This window comes from Sebastes umbrosus, chromosome 6, assembly GCF_015220745.1.
Source record: "Sebastes umbrosus isolate fSebUmb1 chromosome 6, fSebUmb1.pri, whole genome shotgun sequence".
Classification (NCBI taxonomy): Eukaryota; Metazoa; Chordata; class Actinopteri; order Perciformes; family Sebastidae; genus Sebastes; species Sebastes umbrosus.
The window spans coordinates 17,977,364-17,998,895 of record NC_051274.1 but is presented as its reverse complement, the minus strand read 5'-3'; the positions used below and the strand labels follow the sequence as shown (position 1 = coordinate 17,998,895).

Genomic DNA, 21,532 nt, shown 5'->3' with positions numbered 1-21,532 from the left:
GTGAGGCAGCGGTAGTGTTTAGTGTCGCTTTACCGCCACCTGCTGGAGACAAGCGGTACTACACCGCTCTCTGCCTGAAACTGAAGTCTCCTGTCTTTCTCTCTCCACCCCCACAGGGAAACTACACAGTATCATTATGTTAGAGTACTTTAGTTCAGGGGTCAGCAACCTTTACTATCGAAACAGGCATTGCCATTTCAGGCAAAAAAAATAAAATAAAAAATGAGCATGGTTATGAAGGTATCACAGTTTATAGTCTAAGTATATAGTATATAAGTCTAATGCAGTGAGGGCCAAAGAGAAAATGTACGATGGAGTTTTGGGGCCACATTGAGGGGAAAAAAATCGGATATTTCGAGAATAAAGTCATAATATTATGAGAAAAAAAGTCGTAATATAGCGAGAAAAAGAGATAATATTATGAGAAAAAAAATCGTCATATTACGAGAATAAAGTCATAACTTTACGAGAAAAAAAAAGTTGTAATATAACGAGAAAAAAGTAGTAATATTAAAAGAATAAAGTCATAACTTTACGAGAAAAAAAGTTGTAATATAACAAGAAAAAAAGTTGTAATATTACGAGAAAAAAAGTAGTAATATTACAAGAATAAAGTCGTAATATTATGAGAAAAAAAGTCATAACTTTACGAGAAAAAAGTTGTAATATTACGAGAATAAAGTCCTAACTTTAAGAGAAAAAAAGTCGTAATATAACGAGAATAAAGTCATAACTTTACGAGAAAAAAAAGTAGTAATATAACGAGAAAAAAGTAGTAATATTAAAAGAATAAAGCCATAACTTTATGAGAAAAAAAGTTTTAATATAACAAGAAAAAAAGTTGTAATATTACAAGAATAAAGTCGTAATATTATGAGAATAAAGGCATAACTTTACGAGAAAAAAAGTCTTAATATTATGAGAAAAAAGTCATAACTTTACGAGAAGAAAGTCGTAATATTACGAGAAAAAGAGATAATATTATGAGAAAAAAATCGTAATATTACGAGAATAAAGTCAAAACTTTACGAGAAAAAAAAGTTGTACTATAACGAGAAAAAAGTAGTAATATTAAAAGAATAAAGTCGTAATGTTAAGAGAAAAAATTCATAATGTTACGAGAAAAAAGTTGTAATATAACGAGAAAAAAGTAGTAATATTAAAAGAATAAAGTCGTAACTTTACGAGAAAAAAAGTTGTAATATAACAAGAAAAAAAGTTGTACTATAACGAGAAAAAAGTAGTAATATTACAAGAATAAAGTTGTAATATTATGAGAATAAAGTCATAACTTTACGAGAAGAAAGTCGTATTATTATGAGAAAAAAATCATAACTTTACGAGAAGAAAGTCGTAATATTACGAGAATAAAGTCCTAACTTTAAGAGAAAAAAAGTCATAATATAGCGAGAAAAAGAGATAATATTATGAGAAAAAAATCGTAATATTACGAGAATAAAGTCATAACTTTACGAGAAAAAAAAGTAGTAATATAACAAGAAAAAAGTAGTAATATTAAAAGAATAAAGTCGTAATGTTAAGAGAAAAAATTCATAATGTTACGAGAAAAAAGTTGTAATATAACGAGAAAAAAGTAGTAATATCAAAAGAATAAAGTCATAACTTTATGAGAAAAAAAGTTGTAATATAACAAGAAAAAAAGTTGTAATATAACGAGAAAAAAGTAGTAATATTACAAGAATAAAGTTGTAATATTATGAGAATAAAGTCATAACTTTACGAGAAAAAAGTCGTAATATTACGAGAATAAAGTCGTAATATAATGAGAATTAAGTTGATACACGTTGGAATTGAATTGTAAAGTAAGCCTTTTGCTAATAAAAATAAATATTTTTAAAAAAGGAAAAGAAATGTTGACACTAAACAAGCAGAATATGCCAAAATTAAACTGTCACAAAAAAATCCCAAATCCTACATATTTTTCTCACAATAACTCCATAAATATGCTCCCACGATACAGAGTTAAATATCTTAAATATTATTGCCATTGTCATTATATTGACGCTTTACCTATAAGATAAGACTTTATTGATCTCCAGAGGTAAAATTCGGGTGTTGCAGTACCACAAGGACAGAAGAAGTATACAGGTACATCAACTCTATATTAAGTCCCTTAAATTAATGAAATCAAAACATGCCAAAGCTCTCTATATATTACTTGAAAATGATCTGACCCTATAACTAATAATCGCTTAATCCTTTTTTTTTTATTTAACTTTTTTTTATTTATGTCATGCTTCTTTATTTATTTTGTATTATTTATTTATAATTTATAATTTATATATTTATATTATTATATAAATTATTATTATATAATATTTATATTTATTTATATATTTATAATAATATTTATAATAAATATATATATATATATTATTTTATTTTCTGTGTAAATGTTTTATGTCTATTGTGATATCTGCTTAGTTTTGAGGATGATAACTTTATTGTAATGTTTTTTGCCTTATTGTAAATTCATTAATCTTGTGAATAATAATAATAATAAAAAAAGTAAAGAGGTACATACAGAAAGGTAAAAATATAATATGATGAGCGCCCTCTGCAGGATCTTTAACTAACAGCCTCTGAATGACAAAACATCTCATCAAACAACAACAGCTCCTCTTTGAAATCACGCATTTCCTTGCGAGAACACAGTCACGTTAGTTTGTTTCACGGCTCTGTGTCTCCATCTAGTGATGAGTAATAATAAATGTCAATGGTCTCCCTTTTATTTCCTGCTCTAGATAATACTACCATCATATTATAGGCTACCAGAACACCTCTGAAACCCATACCTTTAAATGTAGTTTAAAACAATATTTGTTTATTATTTTGTATGTGTCATTATCTTCCATATCATTGTTTCATGTATTATCACCTATAGCTCTATCAGTCAGTATGAGCCAAGTATACTTAAGTATACTTTTGTTATATATCTCTGATAAGTAGATAAAAAGTAAACGGAAAGTATACTCTCTTATTTTAAGTTTGAAGTATGAAGTATACTAATAGCACACTTGAATAAACTTCCTTTTTGTAAAGCCTTTAGTTCCATTTACTCACTTAAACATACAGTACGCCACACACTTTCTTTTCTATACCTTTAACTTCTAAAAAAATTTGAAGATGAGCTTTTAACTTTAAAACATCACCAGAAAGGAATAACTCGCCCAACTCATGATTCATGACTTCTTGGCTTGTTTACCTTCTTGTTCTTGACTCTATTTACCTTTAGTTACTACTTTTGTTCTCAGTTGTAGTTCTTTTCTTTACTGTACTTTTAGTAATATAGAGGTTTCACTTCTCAGTATTATTCACATACTATAACTGCATTTGGCAGTTAATTAATTGTATTCCTCATTAGTTTTGTGCAGATGATGCTTTTAATAGAGATTTGAGCCCTGTTTGCTCCTGTGCAGTTTTTATGTTAATGCATTTTTTATTTATTTATTTATATAGTTTAAATTGTTTGTTGATGTCCCTTGAAAACAAGATTGTGCATCTCAAAGATGTTGAATTTTTGGAGCTTTAGTTGACTGTTCACAGCTTAAATTATTGACATAATTGCTTGAAAATGAATTTGCACACAGCTTAAAAAGTGTTTATTTCACATAAAAAAAATTGTGATGAATTGGCCAAGAGAGCTCAAACACTCAATTTCCTTTTTTGTTTGCATGTAGGACAATAAATAACACCATTACTGTTTAAATTAGACAGAAAATGTTGGACAGTGTCACTGCATGGCATTGTTTTTCATAATTATTTATGATCATATTTACAATGTAATGAATATTAACTTTAATTTAATGAACTGTTACACACTGTTGAATAATGGCGAAATCCATTACTTATAAAAACAAACATATGCTTATTTACATTTCATTCTTCAGTCGGGATGCATTGACTATACTTGGCTGCTGCATGTCAGGCAGCAGAATCCTCTGCTGTAACTGTGTTATTGAGTTTAAGTGGTGAATCGTAGTCATGAGGAACAGTTGTAACTGTGTTATTGAGTTTAAGTGGTGAATCGTAGTCATGAGGAACATCAAAAAACAGCTCATCGTCAAAACATAAATCATCGGGTGGTGGTGCGAGGTGCGGCAGCTTCAAGACGAGGCCTGTGAGGACGCCTCCCAGCGCTGACACTCCTATGGTGGAGAACACAGCTGCGACCTGGAAGAGAGCCTGTTCCCTGGCAGTCCTCCCCAACCCTGGCCGTATACCGGGGATCAACATCTGGAGCTCTTGCAGCTTAGGGTCTCCCTCTACTGGTGCTCTGTGGGTAAAGATCTCATACAAACTCGGGCCATACATCTCCTCATTAGCCACCAGTATACCACATATCCCTGCAGTGGAGGATATAAGCCCTGTCAGACCGTGCAAATTATGTATCCCACACTGATCTTGGATCCTGAAGCGCCGTGCAAGGAAGGGGCTCAAGTACTTGTAGCCCAGCATACACGCAGTGCAGCCCATCATACCCAGAGCGTACGCAGCTGCAGGTGTTATCATCATATCCACAGATGCCCCAACCGTCACACCTCCAGCCAGGGTCACGTTCTGAACGTCGGCCATGGTGATCTTACCGTTTTTGTTCAGCATGGCAGAGAGAGCGAAAGCTGTGAGAGTGGAGGCGCTGAGGCCGATGAAAGTGTGGAGGATGGCTCTATGCTGGTCGTCTCCTTTCAGGGTCAATGCTGAGTTGAATGAGGGCCAAAACACCCAGAGGAACAAGGTCCCCATCACAGACAGGATGTCAGACTGGTAGCTGGTGTTCTCCTTTGCATGGCCTTCATTTAGGGAAGGCCTGTACAGCACAAACGTGACACCCAAGCCAAAATAACAGGCAAACAGGTGAATAAGAATGGAGCCTCCTGCATCGTTGATCTTCAGATACTTGAGCACGACCCATTCTGTGACCGAAAACACCGGCACCTCCAGCAGAGCCATGACCAGCAGCTGCAGCGGACTCGTCTTCCCCAGCACTGCCCCGAAAGATATCAACACCACGGCACAGGCAAACTCTGCATTTATGAGGTTGATCACTCCGAGGTGGATCTTACCCTCGTGGCTGAACTGGAAGTACCCCTGCACCAGAATGGCCCATTGGATGGCAAAAGTGGCCGTGAGGAAGTTAAAAACCATCCCCCCAAAGCCATAGAGTCGAAAAAATGCCAGCAAGCACCCAAAGCCGAGAAATATCATGACTTGTATGTCTGTAAAAATAGGGTAGTCTCTGTAAACTGTGTTGTCCATGGGGTTAGTCCTGTTGGTCTGGAATCTGGCGTCCGCATGCTCATCGTAGGTGACAAAGGCAGCATACAAGACAACAATAATCACCTGTGTGACAAACACAAACACAGGTAACTTCACTCGAAGGCTGGTAGACCGCGTCTTCATCCTGGCAGCTCTTTGGGACAAATAAGAGTAATTTCCTTTGCAGTCTGTATTATATCTGTTTAGATAAGAAAGGTCAAAGACATCAGTCATTCCTGCTCACTCTCAAACACACACACCCTCACAGAGAAACACGGCTGCGTAGACTTTGGCCGTTGTAATAAGACATGTTCTGATACACAACAGTTCTGATACGTCAGCGTTTTTGTGGTTATTTTACAGCACAGACAGCAGGACTTTTCATCTATAAATTCACAATAGCCTGACTCATAAACTGTGTAAGCACCCAATGTCCAAAACAATTTTTATCAGACAGAGTAAAACCATTATCAAAGCATTTACCACAAACATGTCTCCTCTAACAATAAAATATGCATTAAAAGAATTTATATATTAAGTAACATCATTTATGTTGCCATGTGAATTTCTAATTTAAACTGTAATGTTTTTCTCCTGCTGTCATCGCGGCTGGCTGACTTCCATTTGGAAATATTGTGAAAGAAAGTTGGCTGACCTGTGAGCCTCTTTCAATCAGTCGTGACATAATGTCTGTTAAATTATGGAGTCAGTGATGATATATGCTTCAACTTGCTTGTCACAATCAGTGCAGTGGTTTTGTCCAGATCAATCACTTTGACCGAAACATTTTCAAGAAGTAAGTGAGAACAGAAGACTGGTATAAAACTTCTTTGTTAACATCTGCTGCATGCGGATAGCTCTCTTACCCTTTGATATACCATCAAATTAAATGATTTCCCCCCAAATTTGCTAACAAAAATGCTAACTCCTGTATTTCTGAATGCAAATCAGAGTACAGAGAAATGTAATGAGAATGCAAATAAGTGCATACCGAGCAACCAATCTTAAGATCGTGATTTTTGTTGATGTTCCTTCTTTAAAACAGAAGCAGAGCAAACAGGTTATCTGTCGTCAACTCTGCAACTGATTCGATCTGATCAAAAAGGGTCAAGGTGCAGTGGAAAAATCATTAGTCCAAGCCTCATGCTGTAACTTTTTATGTAATGCCTTCATCAGGTCAAAATTGTGACTTGTTTTGTATTAAAACTTTTGATTTATGACTAAATACCTGTCAGAAATTACTTACATTCCCTCTGCAGTTCTTTGTGTTTAGTGCTAATTAGCAGGCTGACATGCTAAACTAAGATGACAAACATTATACCTGCTAAACATCAGCATGTTAACATTGTCACTGAGAGCATCTGTGTGTTCCAGTACCTGTACTATACTATTTAGTATGCCAGAAAAATATTTAGTATGTCCCAATACATAGTATGTCAAATGCAGTATGCCAAAAATACCAGGATGTCCTACTACATCCGGTCGTATTTTGCAGTATGCAAACCAGCATGCTTTTCTGGCTATTCTGACTCACAACACTCTGTGCAGTGTAATATATGAGCAAGAGGGTCAAAGTTCAAGGTGCAATGTTGTGAGGAAGTAGTATGTCCCAATTGTGTGCATACTGTATGCAACAGTACGTACTAAAAGCAAAAAGAAATAGTATGCGATTTGGAACGTAGCTCATGTTTGCATGCTGACGTTAACATCTAGCTCAAAGAACTGCTGTGCCTACAAAAGTAAAGCGTCACAGAGCCGCTGTAGACTCTTGTTTCCTTTCACTTCAGAACAACATGAATACTTACTTTCACATACAAATGACTGGTTTTATCCCTGACATAACACTGAAGCACAGTTAAAAAGCAAATTCATTCTTCTTGCTCAGATGCAGCCTGAGCAAGAACAGATGAATGTGCACAACATAGATTGTGTGTTGTATGATGCCCTTTTAATCCAAGTATCACCAAATCGTAACTGTATGACTACTGAGGTCAGTGATGCTGAGGAAAAGGAGGCAAAAATTTCAAATTATAAAGCCACTTCAAGAAGAAAATGACAGACACCTGAACTGTCACCATTGTATTAAAATGATTTTAATTTATTGAATTTGGTGCCCACATATAAAATGGTTTCTTTAAACCATTACTTGTACATAACTGCATAAGACATGGTAGAACATAAAACAAAGTTTGTTTATCATTTTAAAAGACAATACAAACTGCCTATTTTTATATCTATAAAACCTGTGTTAACACACGATACACCTGTTATCTCTACGCCTAAAATCACACATCTATTTACAAATGTCCCATCTTCACTCTATCTTGCTGTTCAGTTACACACACTGTCCTCATTCAACCAAGTATCAGGTCCACACACAAACACACAGCATACAGGCATGTAGTCACAGCACACAGACGCACACACTCTGGTGAGGGAGTTTAAAAATGGTGACTTCTGGTGACCAATATATCAACCTGTAAAACTACATGAGCTTCTCATGAATCAAAAGTAAATACAGTTTTGTTCTGCACCCACACTTTTCAGAGGTATAAGGGAAACACTGAAGGCTGCACAGATATTCACCAAAAAGAGGACATATCAATATGTGTATGATGAGGTGAGGTTCTGTATCTGCTACGCCATTGAAAATATAATACAATACTATAAATCTGAAGGAAATAAGAATATTTACAAGTCTTATGTTTTCCTGGAAAATATACTGAATGCTTTTTTCTAGAAAGTGATGCAGAATTTTCTAAGTAAAATACTGTATGGCACTAATAGGCCAAGGGCAAGAGGGAAATAATAGCTAACTATATGTTATCATAAACTATTATTACTAAACACTTTGTTGCCATACTGATATCATAAACTATCCACGTTTTTGGGGCAAGATAATGAACACTGTTGCGCGACACTTACTGGTCATATACTATGAAATGTTTGCAGACTCAGTTGATTTTGACAAGTGCGAATATCTATAACAAAACAGCACATCTACATGAGTTTATGTATGTTCAAATACACATAGAAATTAAACATCCACTGTATATACACTCACACACACAAAAACTAAACGTCTGACAGGTACTCTGCAGGATAATCTGACTCAATACATAAATAATCCTAAAACAGTGTAATCTGAACCTTCTGAGATTCCTCTAAAATGATCTCATTTGTAGGTATTATTATTTGTCAATATATTTTCTTCATATGTTTGCTTGACAACATCAGAGCTAATTCCTTCACATTTTCAAATGGCGTTATTAGTATAGCAGCAAATTCAATTAAATTTCTTATATCACTATTGGCAAGAAACTAAACTAGCAATGCACTCCTTTAATATGGTGCACTCAGCAGGCATAATATACAGTATATTTAAATTTGATTAAATATGTTTCTAAACCTTTTCTCTGAACCGCACCATTAGAAAAATAAATTCTCTGAGATAAAATTTCTGACATATCGATGTGTATCTATCTTACACTGATTTATGTTGTAAAATTTCTGTTTATAAACATAACAAAGAATAAGTAATAAGTTTAAACATTTAATATTTTTTGACAGTCAAAATGAAAAATAAAATCCTACATTCATTGACTTTCTCCTTAACATTTTACACAATAATATATTTATAATAATATTATATATAAAAGTTCTACAAGCTTTTATCAGCTGCGCGGTCCGAAATGCGTTTACATCTTACATTTAAATTCTACTTAAAATATTATATTTAGATTTTTTTTTACTGTCTTTATTCTAAAGTTGGTATCAAAACATTTTACATTATATATTGGCACATTTAGTTTGAAAGTAATCAGGAAGGTTTATTAATTAAAGAGTTGTGAAGAGGATGTTGCTGAACCAAATAGAGAAAAAATAACTGATGTAAATAATTTCTGTATGGAGACAAAATGCTGATTTCATATGCCATTTGAAATCATGTACCAACATCTACTTTATCTTTTACAATTTTGAGGAATTTACAGCAACTATTTTAACAACAGAGAGATAAAGATCCCAGTGCACCCTGATCAACTAGCACAACATCTACCACGGGACATGTTCTGGGCTCGCTGGGTATGCTGGGAAACATGGTGACATAACAGCAGAAAACCGTAGGTAATATATATCAAACGATTAGTGAATGTGGAATATTTAAAGTGGCTGTCGCTCAGCTCAAAGGCTTTGTATTACAGCATGTTACTGAGTCCATTCAATCTAATATGATCCCTGTCCGACTGTGAGGATAATGAAGTCAAACAATCGGGTTTGGGATCATGATAATCTGCATCAAATAATTTACTTCTGATTTAGATTTCTCTCAAGCTCTCTGCAATGACATAAAATCTCTGCCATAACAAGGACGAGCCAGTGACGATACGGTTGTTATCATGTTGTTCAAACTGCAAATATCATCCCTGCATTTTCACAAAAAGTATAATGTTCGACTTATGAAACTAAAATGAGTGCAAACTAGAGGTGAATCTATTTACAGCTTACACCTCTGCTTTTTCAATACTCCTATTAATTGATGTGAATGTATCACATGAACACAGGAAGGTCCCTTTTCCAACATCAATATCATAACCAGTACCTCTAATATTAATACTTGTGTGCTTCCAACCATACAATGAAAGACAAAAACAGACCAGGACAAAGACAGACATGATTAGATGAATAAATACATAAATAACATCAATTAATAAATTACAGAAAAAGAAAAAAAACATTCATCTTTGAGAAATGACCAGGAACAAAAGCAAAGGGACAGAAAGTTGACATAACATATCAGAAAAGGGAAAGAAATGTCTGAAAAAATTCCCTTTTCTGAGAATAAGTGAAGCTTAGTCTTTTGTTTTGCAATAAACTGTCAGAATTAACTCATCTACTATTATCAGCTGACAGGTCAAGAACAGAGAGTTGACTGTTGCACAATTCTCCATGTGGTCTAATGGTTAAAAGGTTAAACGAATAGATGGTGGGAGGATATTCCTGGAACAATATACAGTAGTGGGAGAGGGCAGAGTCTGTGTAGGTGCCCTTAAAAGACCTTAAAGCCCTTCAGGAGTAGATGGTGATGACCTCACGTCCACCTCCACGCACCAGGAGGACCCGATTGAGACCTTCGGTGAGCACCTCAAGGAACTCCATGTCTGAGAGATAGTGAAGGAATGTAGTTTTCTTACAGAAAACAGAAAACACATTACATCTACCTTATGACTTTTCACTCCACTACATTTATTTTAAAGCTATACTTGTTACTTTGCAGATTAAAGGAACAGTGTGTAACATTTCAGGGGATCTATTAGCAGAAATGGAATATAATATTCATAACTATGTTTTCATTAGTGTATAATCATTTGAAACCAGCTATCGTTGTGTTTTTGTTAGCTTAGAATGAGTTTGTGAAACTGTGGTAACGTGAGCTGCAGAGTGCAAAACCGTGGTACCGCCAAAGTAGTGTTATTATGGTAAGGATGGCCTCTGAGTGAGGCAAACGGCGTTACCACGGTTTTGTGCTCGGCAGCTCACGTTACCGCAGTCTTGGAAAGGGAGGAGTGAGCGGAGGGGTACTAAGTTGGTTGCAATCTGCAACCACACCACTAGATGTCACCAGATCCTATACACTGTACCTTTAGGAGTTTACATTTAAAAATGTATACCATCAGGTCCCAGCCTAGCCATGCGATAGTCTGGCGACCTGTCCAGGGTGTCTCCTGATGTCATCTGGGAATGGCTCCAGCCCCCCCGCGACCCTGAACAGGATGAGCGGTTACAGATAATGGATGGTCCCAGGCTGTTTGGCTTATGGACCTCCTACAAAAAAGCTGTGTCTATATGGGGTCCCTTGTCACATGTTTCATCTATGAGAGAGTGGTTTCCCCTCTAAACTTCTCAAATGGTTTCATTTAAATAACTGTTCAATGCCCAAAGATGTATAATCATCCAATATTTCACGAAACAAAGATTCTATTATTCTAGTCCAAGAAATTAAAACAGATATTTTCAGCAGAACTGTATCTGTATTTCTTATTTCCTGCCCCATTAATCATTTTGCGACCCCCGTAGTTACAGGGGCCATTTGTCTTTGAAATTTTCATCTGGCAAATCACACAAAAAGCTAAAACAGCTGTCTGTCTCTCTCCCTCTGGGTGTTTGTGTAGCCGGCTCTATGTGTTTGGCGACACTGGAAGCTGCTTGACATCCTCCTTGATCCATCTTTCTCATATATGTTCACATTATTTGTGTAATAGATCATTATGTGGTTTATTTTGTACACATGACATCTATTGCATATACTGTATGTCCGTCCTGGGAGAGGGATCCATTTCTTCCATTTTTTCCCCCTTTTTCTTTTGGTTAAGTTTTTCCTCCACCGCTGCAGGGGTCATAAAGGACAGAGGGTGTCTTATTCTGTACAGACTGTAAAACCCCCTAAGGCAAATTTGAGATTGTGATATTGCAACATGTTCACAACCCAACTCGTTGTCATGCACTTTGGCGTCACTATATTTTTGGCATCAAACCACTATAGTTACCCTTGACGGCACTTTAGGTTCACGCAACAAAACCACTAAAGATAGGTTTAGGAAAGAACAACATGGTTTGGCTTAAAACTACTACGTTTGCACAGTGAAAATGACACTGAAGGGTTGTGAACACGGGACATGAATGGACAGCTGATTGAAACGTGACGCATGGGACAGGAACAGCGGTTTCCTGGATGAAAGCCTTGTGTTTGTTGAACCCATCCACCTCACTTCCCACCATGTGTCTCTTTCACTCTTTATACTACGTCACCACAGTCCCGGAGCACTTTCTCGGAGCATTTACTGTTGCTACGGATGGCTTTACATTGTAGTTAGTCTTAGGTAGTCTACAATTTTGATATAATGTCTATCTAACTTAAATAATAAACATTTCTCTTCTGCCCCTTATCTTGTAACATCTCTATGCTTTGCCCGAATGCATCCATAGATCGGCACATCTCTTTTTGAGTCTCTTGTGAGACCCACATAAACTGTGTCGCTTCATGTCATAGTCCTCCTGTGTGAAATTGAAAAATAACTGGCAAATTTCACAAAAAACTCGAAGAATTGCCTTCCACCAGCTTATCAATACTTATAAGTAGTTTCATAGTCTTTGTTGTAGCTGTTCTTCCTTTTCTTTGTGGTAGTTTCCATCACATTCCGACTAAATCTGCATAACGTTGGGCATAGTGTAGCAAAGCCGGTGAAATATTACAGCCCCGTGATGACAGCCTTCCCTGCTTTCTTCCCAGCCGTTGGATAAAAGCCAGATTTTAGAAAAGCGTCTGTCCTGCAGTGGTTTGACTTTTGAAAACTAGAGCCAATGAAAATGTGGGACATCGTCTCAATATGTGGAACATGGGACAAGGGATAAAAATGCAGGGCAGTCCCTCACCCTAGCTGCGTGTGACTATGAGGATCTGAACTGAACTGAGCAAAGATAAAGATATATAGACCGCAGTGTGTCATATGAATGATTTAGGATACAGTTTTCATTGCCCACACGGTTCTTGGGTGGTCCAGGCATGTTGAGCAGGACAAGTTTTGCCTCCTTGGACTTCTTCGTGATGACCTCATTGAGTCGCATCGCTGTGTGCATGCGCCTCACGTCGACCTGGTTCCTGATGCAAGAAACAAAAGGCCACATTGGGTTTGGTTTACAAATCAGTCTTTCAGCTGCTCAGCTCACACAGTGTGTCTCCCCACAAAAAAGAAAATACTTACAAGTTTTCCCATTCCCTGCAGCAGCATGTTAGAGGGGAAATAATTACGGCGAATTACAAACAGGACATGTGCTCACACAGGATTTGAAGCCTATTTGTGTAAGTTGGTTAAGTTCAAAGTTCTGTTTGTCACATGCGCAGGAACACAATGTGTATCTTTCATCCCTGGAACATGGGTCAATATAGACAAATATTTACCCCTGACCCACGCCCCCGTGTGCATGTCATGTGTCATGTCTAGACGGTAATCTGCAAATTGTGAAAACTTGCAAAAAGTCTCGCGAGATTCGCTGCCAGACGACCTATCGTAACCTTAAAGGGGGGGACTAGAGGTCAAACAGTTTCAGAAAGAGGGGGAAAAGAGGTGCTGCAGCACAGCCGGTATGGGAGAAGTAAAGCATGTTTTGAACATTAAAGCATGTAAACATGATCTAGTAGAAACGTAAAATACAAGTATGCATCTGAAAATGAGCATAATAGGTCCTCTTTAACCATTCGAGGTCAATGCCTAACCATAACCATCTCGCAAGAGTTTCCCAATTTGCATGTTACCTTCTAGACACAACCGTCATGTCAGTTTTTTTGCGCTAGAAGCTGAGTGGAACTGACAGGTCACTCACGGCTTCATGTTGAAGAGGTCTTTGGCCGACTCTGGGGTCGCTGCAGGCGCAGCGGGAGCCGTGGGGCTTGTGGGGCTGGTCGGCTTGGAGGCGTTCTTACTGTGGATCAGCTGTACCTGTTTTGGGTTGGAGACAGCCACAGACTGAGACATGGACACCGTGACGTGACAGTGAAAGAGAGAAAGGAGACACCTGTCAGTGTAGGTGAAACTCTAGTGGGAAATCACTGGGCAGCCACCGGAAAGAATAAAACATTGCTGCTGTGGTAGCTGCTTTTGTGATGTAATAAAACATAATAGATCAAACAATAGATTCTGCCCAAGCCGGAGCACAGAGAGACAGCAGGTGAGGAGGTGAAGAGGACTATAAATAAACAAGTTATTTCTCCTAAAAGGGCCATGGCAGCATTACCTCATCTTCTGGTTGCTCTGCCACGCTGGCTCCTTCGTCAATGCTGTGCCGGGACCGCGGCGGCGGGGCAGTCGAGTTTTTACGCCGAATGGACCCACGGGATGAATCTGTAATGCTTTGGATCTATAGTAAGGAAATGGATTACGTTCAATTGTAATTTTACTCTGGAGTTCAGTCTTTCCTCCTTCAGATCAGTGAAAACAAGTCCAGACACCAACACCTTAATATAAACCAATCCCCTGAACCAGAGCTGATATTTGGAGCGCACAGAGTGATAATGAAAAAGTCAACATTAATGTCTTTAGGGTCCTACGCTGACTAACATTTCAGGTTGTTCCAAGCGGTTTAAAATGATATGAACCTTCTTTAGGTATCAGGGTTTCTCCAGTTATGTATGGTACAAACGTTTCTGGTTTACCTCTCTCTCCTTCTCGTTCTTGGTCAGATGCATCTGTTTGAGGATCTGTGATCGTTGTTCCATTACCAATGTCTTCTCATAGGTGTAGGCTGAGATGTCACCGTCATGCTTTAAAGAGAAAAAATACATTTTTCATCTAACATACAGTTGTCAAATACTGAAACGGGGTCATATTATGAAAGAAAGTTTGGTTCTATGGATAAAAAAAAAAAACTGGGTTTATCTCAGAACAAAAAGCTATTTTTTTCAAACAACAAAAATCCTCTTGTTTGTGAACTCAGGTTATGTGCCAGACAAGTCTCTCACCATCTCCACCACTTCCACCGCAGCATCGATGCGCAGGTGATAGAGGAATGTGATGAGGTCTTTCTTCATCTGGATACTATTGTCATCCAACTGAGCCACAGTGAAAATGCGCATCTTGCACTTCCTCCACACCTACGGGACAAAACAGGAACATTCACAGATGATGAACAAAATGTTCTCAGTGTTCTTTTTTACCCTCTGCAACCCTCTGCGTCCTTCGTAATTTGTGTTCATTATTTACTTTTCCTTAGACAAAATCATATGAAAACCTCTCAAGCGTAAAGAATATTATCCCACCTTATGCTGACGCAGTAGGAAGGGCAGGAGCATCAACATGCCTCCATCATGGACAACCCACCACACATCTATGTAGCCTTCAGTGAAGCGCTCTCCATTGGACGGGTAGCTGGAGATATTCTTAGGAACCAACAAGGCCAGACTGGCGATAGTCGTCTCTCTAACCACCTCTGCAGAGCGACAGAATGGATGTGTTATAAAATATAAAGAAGGGCCTGGGAAAGGGTTACCTAACTTTGTTCAATTCATCTTCTTCTTCTTAAGACTTACCAATAAAGTTCCTAAATTGCTGGTGGTACTCGCGCTGTTTCCAGTTTCGTGGCCAGCTGACCATGACAGTGTTGTGCTTCAGACCTCCCAGTCCTCCAACCTGGATCAGGTGGGACGTCCCGTCTCTAAGATTGGAGGAGATGACCACCTGAGAGAAGCCCTTCACCTTCTCCGTCTCCATCAACTTACGCAAAGACTACAAATCCACAGAGAGGGGAAGACAGCTGTTAGTGTCTGTGAAAAAATGTGTTGAGAGTTGAGCGATATTAATCCACTGTGTTTATGTCACAAGTCAAAGTGTCTGCGTTAGAGATTAGTGGACGGACCTGATCTGCCCTCTGGGCCTCAGCGTAGTTGTCGAGGAAGGTTCCTTGAACTGAGGTGCCAACGATGGTCAGACCCTTCCCTGCTTTCAGCTGATTGGCCAGAGAGAGCAGACGAGGCTGCTCTACGTTCTGCTCAGCGTCCATGCTCACAAGAACCAGGATCTGAGGCCTGGAAAAAAAAAAAAAAGGACCAAGCAAATGACTCATCTCAGTTAGTTAAAGACATTTTAGATTTAACAGGTGATTTAAGCTTAACTGTAGGGCTGCAACTAATGATTTTCATTGTCAACGATTGATCTGTTGACTATTTTCTTGAGTAATCGATTAGTTGTTTGGTCTATAAAATGTCAGAAAATGGTGAAAAATGTCGATCCGTGTTTCCCAAAGCCCAAGATGATGTCCTGAAATGTCTTGTTTTGTCCCCAACTCAAAGATATTCAGTTTACTGTCATAGAGGAGTAAAGAAACCAGAAAATATTCACATTTAAGAAGCTGGAATCAGAGAATTTTTACTTCTTTTTCGTCAAAAATGTCTCAAACTGATTAATCGATTATCAAAATAGTTGGCAATTCATTTAATAGTAGACTAACTAATCGATTAATCGTTGCAGCTCTATTTAACTGTCACAGTTTAAAAGTTGAAGATGTGTGGACTGACCTCCAGTTCTTGGTGTGTGGCGGTCCTTCCTCCAGCCTCATGAGAGCGAAGCGTGCAGCGCTGAGAGAGATGCCACGTATCCCATCACCCCACTCCTTCTCCGCTCTGTGACACAGCACATTAATAAGTTGGCTCATAATGTAGGCACCATGATGTACAGTATATGTGCTCAGTAGCATTTATGGTGAATAAAAACAAGCCCAATCCACTGTCATTAAACTAAAACAATAGCTACTGGCATAATAATTGGATGTACTGCAAAGAAAACTGACGAGAACTCAAGTTGGTTGCTGTAATACAATCTTAGTCCTATGCTGTCATGATGATTACTTACCCGCAGAACTCAATGTATTTGTAGATGCAGGTGGCGATGCCCATGGCGACCATGGCGTAATACCAGGAACAGATGAACATGAGCGACAGGCACAGGCTCATACCCAAGAAAGACAGAGCCCTGCGGGAGACACAACATCCCATGTTTGGTCAAACTGGGGATTTCTGACAGCTTCACACCTCTGGCTGGAACACAGCTTGTAAATAGAAAGGTTTGTATTCAGTCTGCTGCTGCTAAACTCATGCTGGAGTACAGTTAGACGGGCTTCAGATCCCCACTGTGATTCAGGTGCACACAGTACTGGTTAATATCGTCATCTCACAGGTGCTGTTACCGAGAATATTTCTCCTAATAGTATTTGTTTCAAATGTAGGCATCACAGCATGGCACTGATATGTATGTTACCTTTTTTTACACACACAAACTCACCAGTGGTAGAACTTAAAGCGCGGCCTCCAGTTTGGCGTCCTCAGCAAAGTCTGCAGGGCACAGGCAAGATTGACAAACATGTAGCACATCAAGAAGAACCTAAAGAGAGATGGAGAGAGAGAGAGAGAGGAAGAGAGATATACAGAAACAGACAAGTGAGACAGAAAGAAGCATCCTAACTACAGTAGGCTTGCACAGCAATAAACATACAGTGTGTGAGTGAGTGTGTGAAGTTAGATAGATAGATAGATAGATAGATAGATAGATAGATAGATAGTAACTTTATTGATCCCAAGGGAAATTCAAGATTACAAGTTACAGTGTACTGACATGGAGAGGATGGGTGCGACTGCATCCAGGGAGGCGATGATGATGCCAATCTCACAGATGCTAGCTGTGAGCAGAAGGGCCCAGGTGGGCTCCCCGTTGGCCTTGCCATGCCCAAACACCTGCAGCAACATAAAAAAGGATCAAATTAAATCACATTTCACAGCACCTTCTTGGACAGTAAGTGGTATACAAATAAAGTATGGAATTTTAACAATGCATTAATGTAATAATCATGTTTGTTTCTGCAGCCTGAAGCTACAGAAAATACACAACAAGTCTGTCTCTGAGAAGTCTGAAACACTTTTTTCTGCTTATGATGCATTTGAGTGCGACATGTGTACACACTCTGAGAAACGGGATGATGCCGTCTCGAGCGATGGCCTGTAGGAGACGTGGAGCTCCAGTCAGACTCTGGAGTCCCGCTCCGCAAGTGGAAAAGAAGGAGCCAATCACAATGACCCATGGAGACGGCCACGCCAGAGTCCCGATCACAAGGTTACCACTGACCCCTTCACCAAACCTGAGAGGAGAGAGGTGAAGACAAAATACTCAGAAAATGTAATAACACACATTAGCTTCACCATTCACCAATGTCTTAAACTGATGTATAACCGGATGTATGGCTGCTTGCTAAGCCTTACTACCTTAGTTACTGTTACTACGCATGTCAAGCAGTTGGCGCACTAAAGCTGCATATTCCGGGAAAAGCACTCAGCACTCTCGCTAGTTGATGATCCATGTGATAGACATAAGTACATTTTGGCTGCTTATCTTGGACAAAGCAAGAGGAAGCTTAGATTTGTGCTTTATTGCTAATATTTCCAATAAGTATGGGCTATGGTGAGTGTAGAAAAAAGAAACCACTGTCCAAACTATTCTTTGGAGCATCTCTGACTGCAGCCCCATGAACACATGCGGAGAAATCCAACACTTGACTTGAAAAGCATGCAAGATAATGACTTAAAAAGAAGCAATCTTGACCAGAGGGGGAGGACCAAGCCAAGATATGAAGAGAGAGAACAGCTTACCATCAGTGTGCATATTACAAACTAACCTTTGTCTTGGGTATCATGCTCTGAGCATTAAAAAAGTTGCAAAATATACACAACAACATTTACACAAATCTACATAATTAGACTCACTTGTCCCTCAGGACTACTCCTTCTATACAGGCACCAAACAGCACCACACTGGACATGTCTGGGGAAAAGCTGTTAAGAAATACATCATTGGAAATGTTTGATCCAAATATTACGATAACATGCAAAAGGTTATATAAAAGTCATCAATGAGCACTTTCAGATCCACAGAGTTGCCTCAGTGAAGGATACACACAATAGACGTGGTGGTGATGGCTGCAATCGTGCCGACGGGGATCGACTTCTGAGCATCACGTAGGTCTCCAGAGCGGTTGGAGCCCGCCATGATACCTGTGAGTAGAGCAAGATGACATAATCAGGAGCTTTGCGCTTTTACACCTGCATGGGGAGGTAACATATATTTTTCTTTCTATCTAGTCTCCACTGGAGTCATATCACCAGTATCACAACAATTAGGTTCTCAGTGCGGACAGATCTGCTTTTGGAAAGATGGTACAGCTGCGAAATAAATTTTATTACAGTCAGCCAACTCACTTCTGGAATAGATTATATGTGAATGTAGAAAATGTACAGCTTTGATGTTTGGCATCTAGGCTCTGACCTTGTCTCGCCCCAAGTGGAACACCTAACTCAGCAGATATCAACAATAATAATCTCACCCGTGCTCTTAAACCTGCAATAATTGTGTTTTTTGGCCACTTGTGGGCAGCAGAAACTAGTAGTATAATGGACCGTGGTTGATCTGTGATCCGTACGGATTCTAACATTATCATGATGTGTTCAAATGTAATCTTGTAAAATGTAGTTTTTGGCGAGAAACTTAAATAAAAACAGTTGTTTGAAGGAGATGTTTTCACAACAATATGAAATAGATAATAGAGAAAGAATTATGAAGTGTTTAACTTCCTAACATTAGCTCGAAGCAGCTTATAATATATAATTAGAACTACTAATGCAAAGATTTTTTTTATAAATAAAAATACAATCTTTTATTTCCTAATCATTTGAATTGTGTGTTTTTCTGCAAATAACCACTATAGATGACTATAACAAAGAAAATGATAACATTTAAATTTGAGTACAGTGAGTTTTTCACTGAAAACAGCTCGCTGCTGCGTTTGGAAACAACACTGACGAAAGTGTTAAAAGACCCCTCATGCTCAGAAGAGCATGAGGGGATCTGCAGATTCTGTGATAATTCTTGATTGGTTCAGCACTACCTGCATCACAATATATTTGATCCATTGTTAATATAAAAATGTAAATAGAGCAGCTTTAAAGATAGTTTTGATAGTTCTTCTCCCTTCAGATGTCTTTTCACTGGGCTTATAATGTCTGGTGCTAACCTGTGACAGATGGGAAGTATATCCCAACCAGCAGGGTGAAGAAGCTGGTGATGTCAGCCAGGACGTAGCGGTTGGTGCTGGTTGGAGGATTGTCTGGATCTGCGACTGATACAAGCCCACGCTTCTCCAGGAACACCCCTTTTTCCAGGTAAACACCAAACAGGTTCTCTAAGAGACAGAGGAGCATTTAAATGAGCATGCGAGGAGGGTTTGATCCTCATAATGATGATCAATAGAGGGTATATCATTGATAAGGTGTCTCTTACCTGCCAGGATGCCACTAGTGACCCCGGGGATGCCCTGTATCTCTGTGACGTTGTTGTTGGTGAAGTATTCGTCACACGTGGCATTGAGGTTCTCAGAATCACAGAAGGACCGCCACAGTTTGGTGGTGACTGTTTCATTGTCTATTTCGATGATCTTTGCACAGACGTCATATCCTTTAGAAAGAAGTGTTCGATTTCCCAGGAGGCAGACGCTGTAAAGGAAGTCAACACATCATCGTCACATACTCGTATCATCACCGGAGACTTTGACCTGTGAATGAACGAGTCACTTACGGGAAGACGGGGGGCTCGATGGCAGTCTTGATGACGCCGGCATAAACAGACACGATGGAGAGGATAACACAGGCCAGGAAGACCAGCGCCAGCTTGTTCACATACTTGACCCCCACAAACACCACCAGTGACATGAAGCTCAGCACAAGGGTGCCGTACACCCGCATGTTGTTGAGGAGAGCCAACTCCGCCTCCGGCCCCTCCACGCCCTCGAACTTAAAGATGGCTGCTTGGGGAATGATATAAATCTGAAATAATGGAACAAATGAGGGAGAAAGAGGTGGAGAAGGGTGGAGTATGGTAGAAGCACAAGGAAATAATAATTAAACAGGTACCCTGTGCTAAAATGCTACAACAAATTAGAGTGCTTTTATATATTTGGTCTCCACATCAGTGCAGAGCAACTAAACAACGCCTTGTTATAATGTGAACATTTACTTGTTTTAACTAAAATGAATACATATCTATATGTTGTCAAATGAGAAAGTTTGCCCATTATAACAGCTGAAATAATGGATTCATCCATTAGTCGATTGACAGAATATTAATTGGCAACTACTTTCATAATTGATTAATTAGTTCAGTCATTTTTCAAGCAAAAATGTAAAAATGTTCCTGGTTCCAGCTTCTCAAATTTGACTGTTTGATGCTTGTTTTGTCATATATGATAATACATTTTATATTTTAGGGTTTTGGACAGATTGTTGGATAAAACAACACATTTGAATATGTAAACTTTGTGGTTTTGGGAAATAGTAATCAGATCAAGAGATCAGGGATGCAAACTCTGTCGCGTCCTTTAAATCACTTTTAAAAACTAATTTTTTTGCTTTTCTGTGATTTTATTTATGTTTTATGACATTTTAGTTGTTTTGCACTCTGGGTTTTTATGTGTTTAGTTATCGGCTTTTAGTACATTTCATTATCCTTATGTTTTTAATGTGTTCTGTTTTTATTGTAAAGCACTTTGTAACTGTGTTTTGAAAGGCACTATGTAAATAAAGATTATCATTATTATTATTATTATTTTATAGATGGAATGATGCAATGACTTATCGAGAAAATAATCAGCAGTTTATTCGATAATATAA

The 21,532-nt window shown here is 38.4% G+C and overlaps 2 protein-coding genes across 5 annotated transcripts in view; both read right to left on the bottom strand.

Moving 5' to 3' along the window:
- Nucleotides 1-3,596: 3,596 nt before the first annotated feature.
- Nucleotides 3,597-5,501, bottom strand: LOC119490481 (ammonium transporter Rh type B-like). 2 transcript variants are annotated; one of them, XM_037773920.1, is made up of 2 exons: nucleotides 4,017-5,501; nucleotides 3,597-3,965 (listed from the first exon to the last, which is right to left on the bottom strand). In XM_037773920.1, exons 1-2 carry the CDS (start codon nucleotides 5,419-5,421, stop codon nucleotides 3,946-3,948), a joined length of 1,425 nt encoding a protein of 474 aa, XP_037629848.1. In that variant the 5' UTR covers nucleotides 5,422-5,501; the 3' UTR covers nucleotides 3,597-3,945. The 2 variants fall into 2 exon arrangements, with proteins under 2 accessions (XP_037629848.1, XP_037629847.1); XM_037773919.1 differs by having other exon boundaries at nucleotides 3,597-5,494.
- A 4,115-nt stretch (nucleotides 5,502-9,616) lies between these two features.
- slc12a5b (solute carrier family 12 member 5b) overlaps nucleotides 9,617-21,532 on the bottom strand; it is a 38,855-nt gene continuing 26,939 nt past the window's right edge. Inside the window, exons 7-26 of one of the 3 annotated variants that reach the window (XM_037773916.1) lie at nucleotides 20,442-20,689; nucleotides 20,148-20,359; nucleotides 19,882-20,049; nucleotides 18,767-18,865; nucleotides 18,578-18,635; nucleotides 17,781-17,955; nucleotides 17,436-17,554; nucleotides 17,106-17,204; nucleotides 16,677-16,796; nucleotides 16,343-16,447; nucleotides 15,685-15,853; nucleotides 15,359-15,554; nucleotides 15,089-15,258; nucleotides 14,792-14,923; nucleotides 14,486-14,593; nucleotides 14,068-14,190; nucleotides 13,657-13,799; nucleotides 13,038-13,052; nucleotides 12,801-12,934; nucleotides 9,617-10,436 (exon numbers count right to left, since the gene is read on the bottom strand). In XM_037773916.1, the coding sequence (XP_037629844.1) occupies nucleotides 10,345-10,436; nucleotides 12,801-12,934; nucleotides 13,038-13,052; nucleotides 13,657-13,799; nucleotides 14,068-14,190; nucleotides 14,486-14,593; nucleotides 14,792-14,923; nucleotides 15,089-15,258; nucleotides 15,359-15,554; nucleotides 15,685-15,853; nucleotides 16,343-16,447; nucleotides 16,677-16,796; nucleotides 17,106-17,204; nucleotides 17,436-17,554; nucleotides 17,781-17,955; nucleotides 18,578-18,635; nucleotides 18,767-18,865; nucleotides 19,882-20,049; nucleotides 20,148-20,359; nucleotides 20,442-20,689 (2,685 nt within the window). In that variant the 3' untranslated portion in view covers nucleotides 9,617-10,344. The remainder of the gene's footprint in view (nucleotides 10,437-12,800; nucleotides 12,935-13,037; nucleotides 13,053-13,656; nucleotides 13,800-14,067; nucleotides 14,191-14,485; nucleotides 14,594-14,791; nucleotides 14,924-15,088; nucleotides 15,259-15,358; nucleotides 15,555-15,684; nucleotides 15,854-16,342; nucleotides 16,448-16,676; nucleotides 16,797-17,105; nucleotides 17,205-17,435; nucleotides 17,555-17,780; nucleotides 17,956-18,577; nucleotides 18,636-18,766; nucleotides 18,866-19,881; nucleotides 20,050-20,147; nucleotides 20,360-20,441; nucleotides 20,690-21,532) is intronic. The other 2 variants (XM_037773917.1, XM_037773918.1) reach the window with 2 other exon arrangements.

Excerpts from the sequence above, each read along its gene's own strand:
- LOC119490481 (XM_037773919.1), bottom strand. The coding sequence starts at position 5,421 with ATGAAGACGCGGTCTACCAGCCTTCGAGTGAAGTTACCTGTGTTTGTG.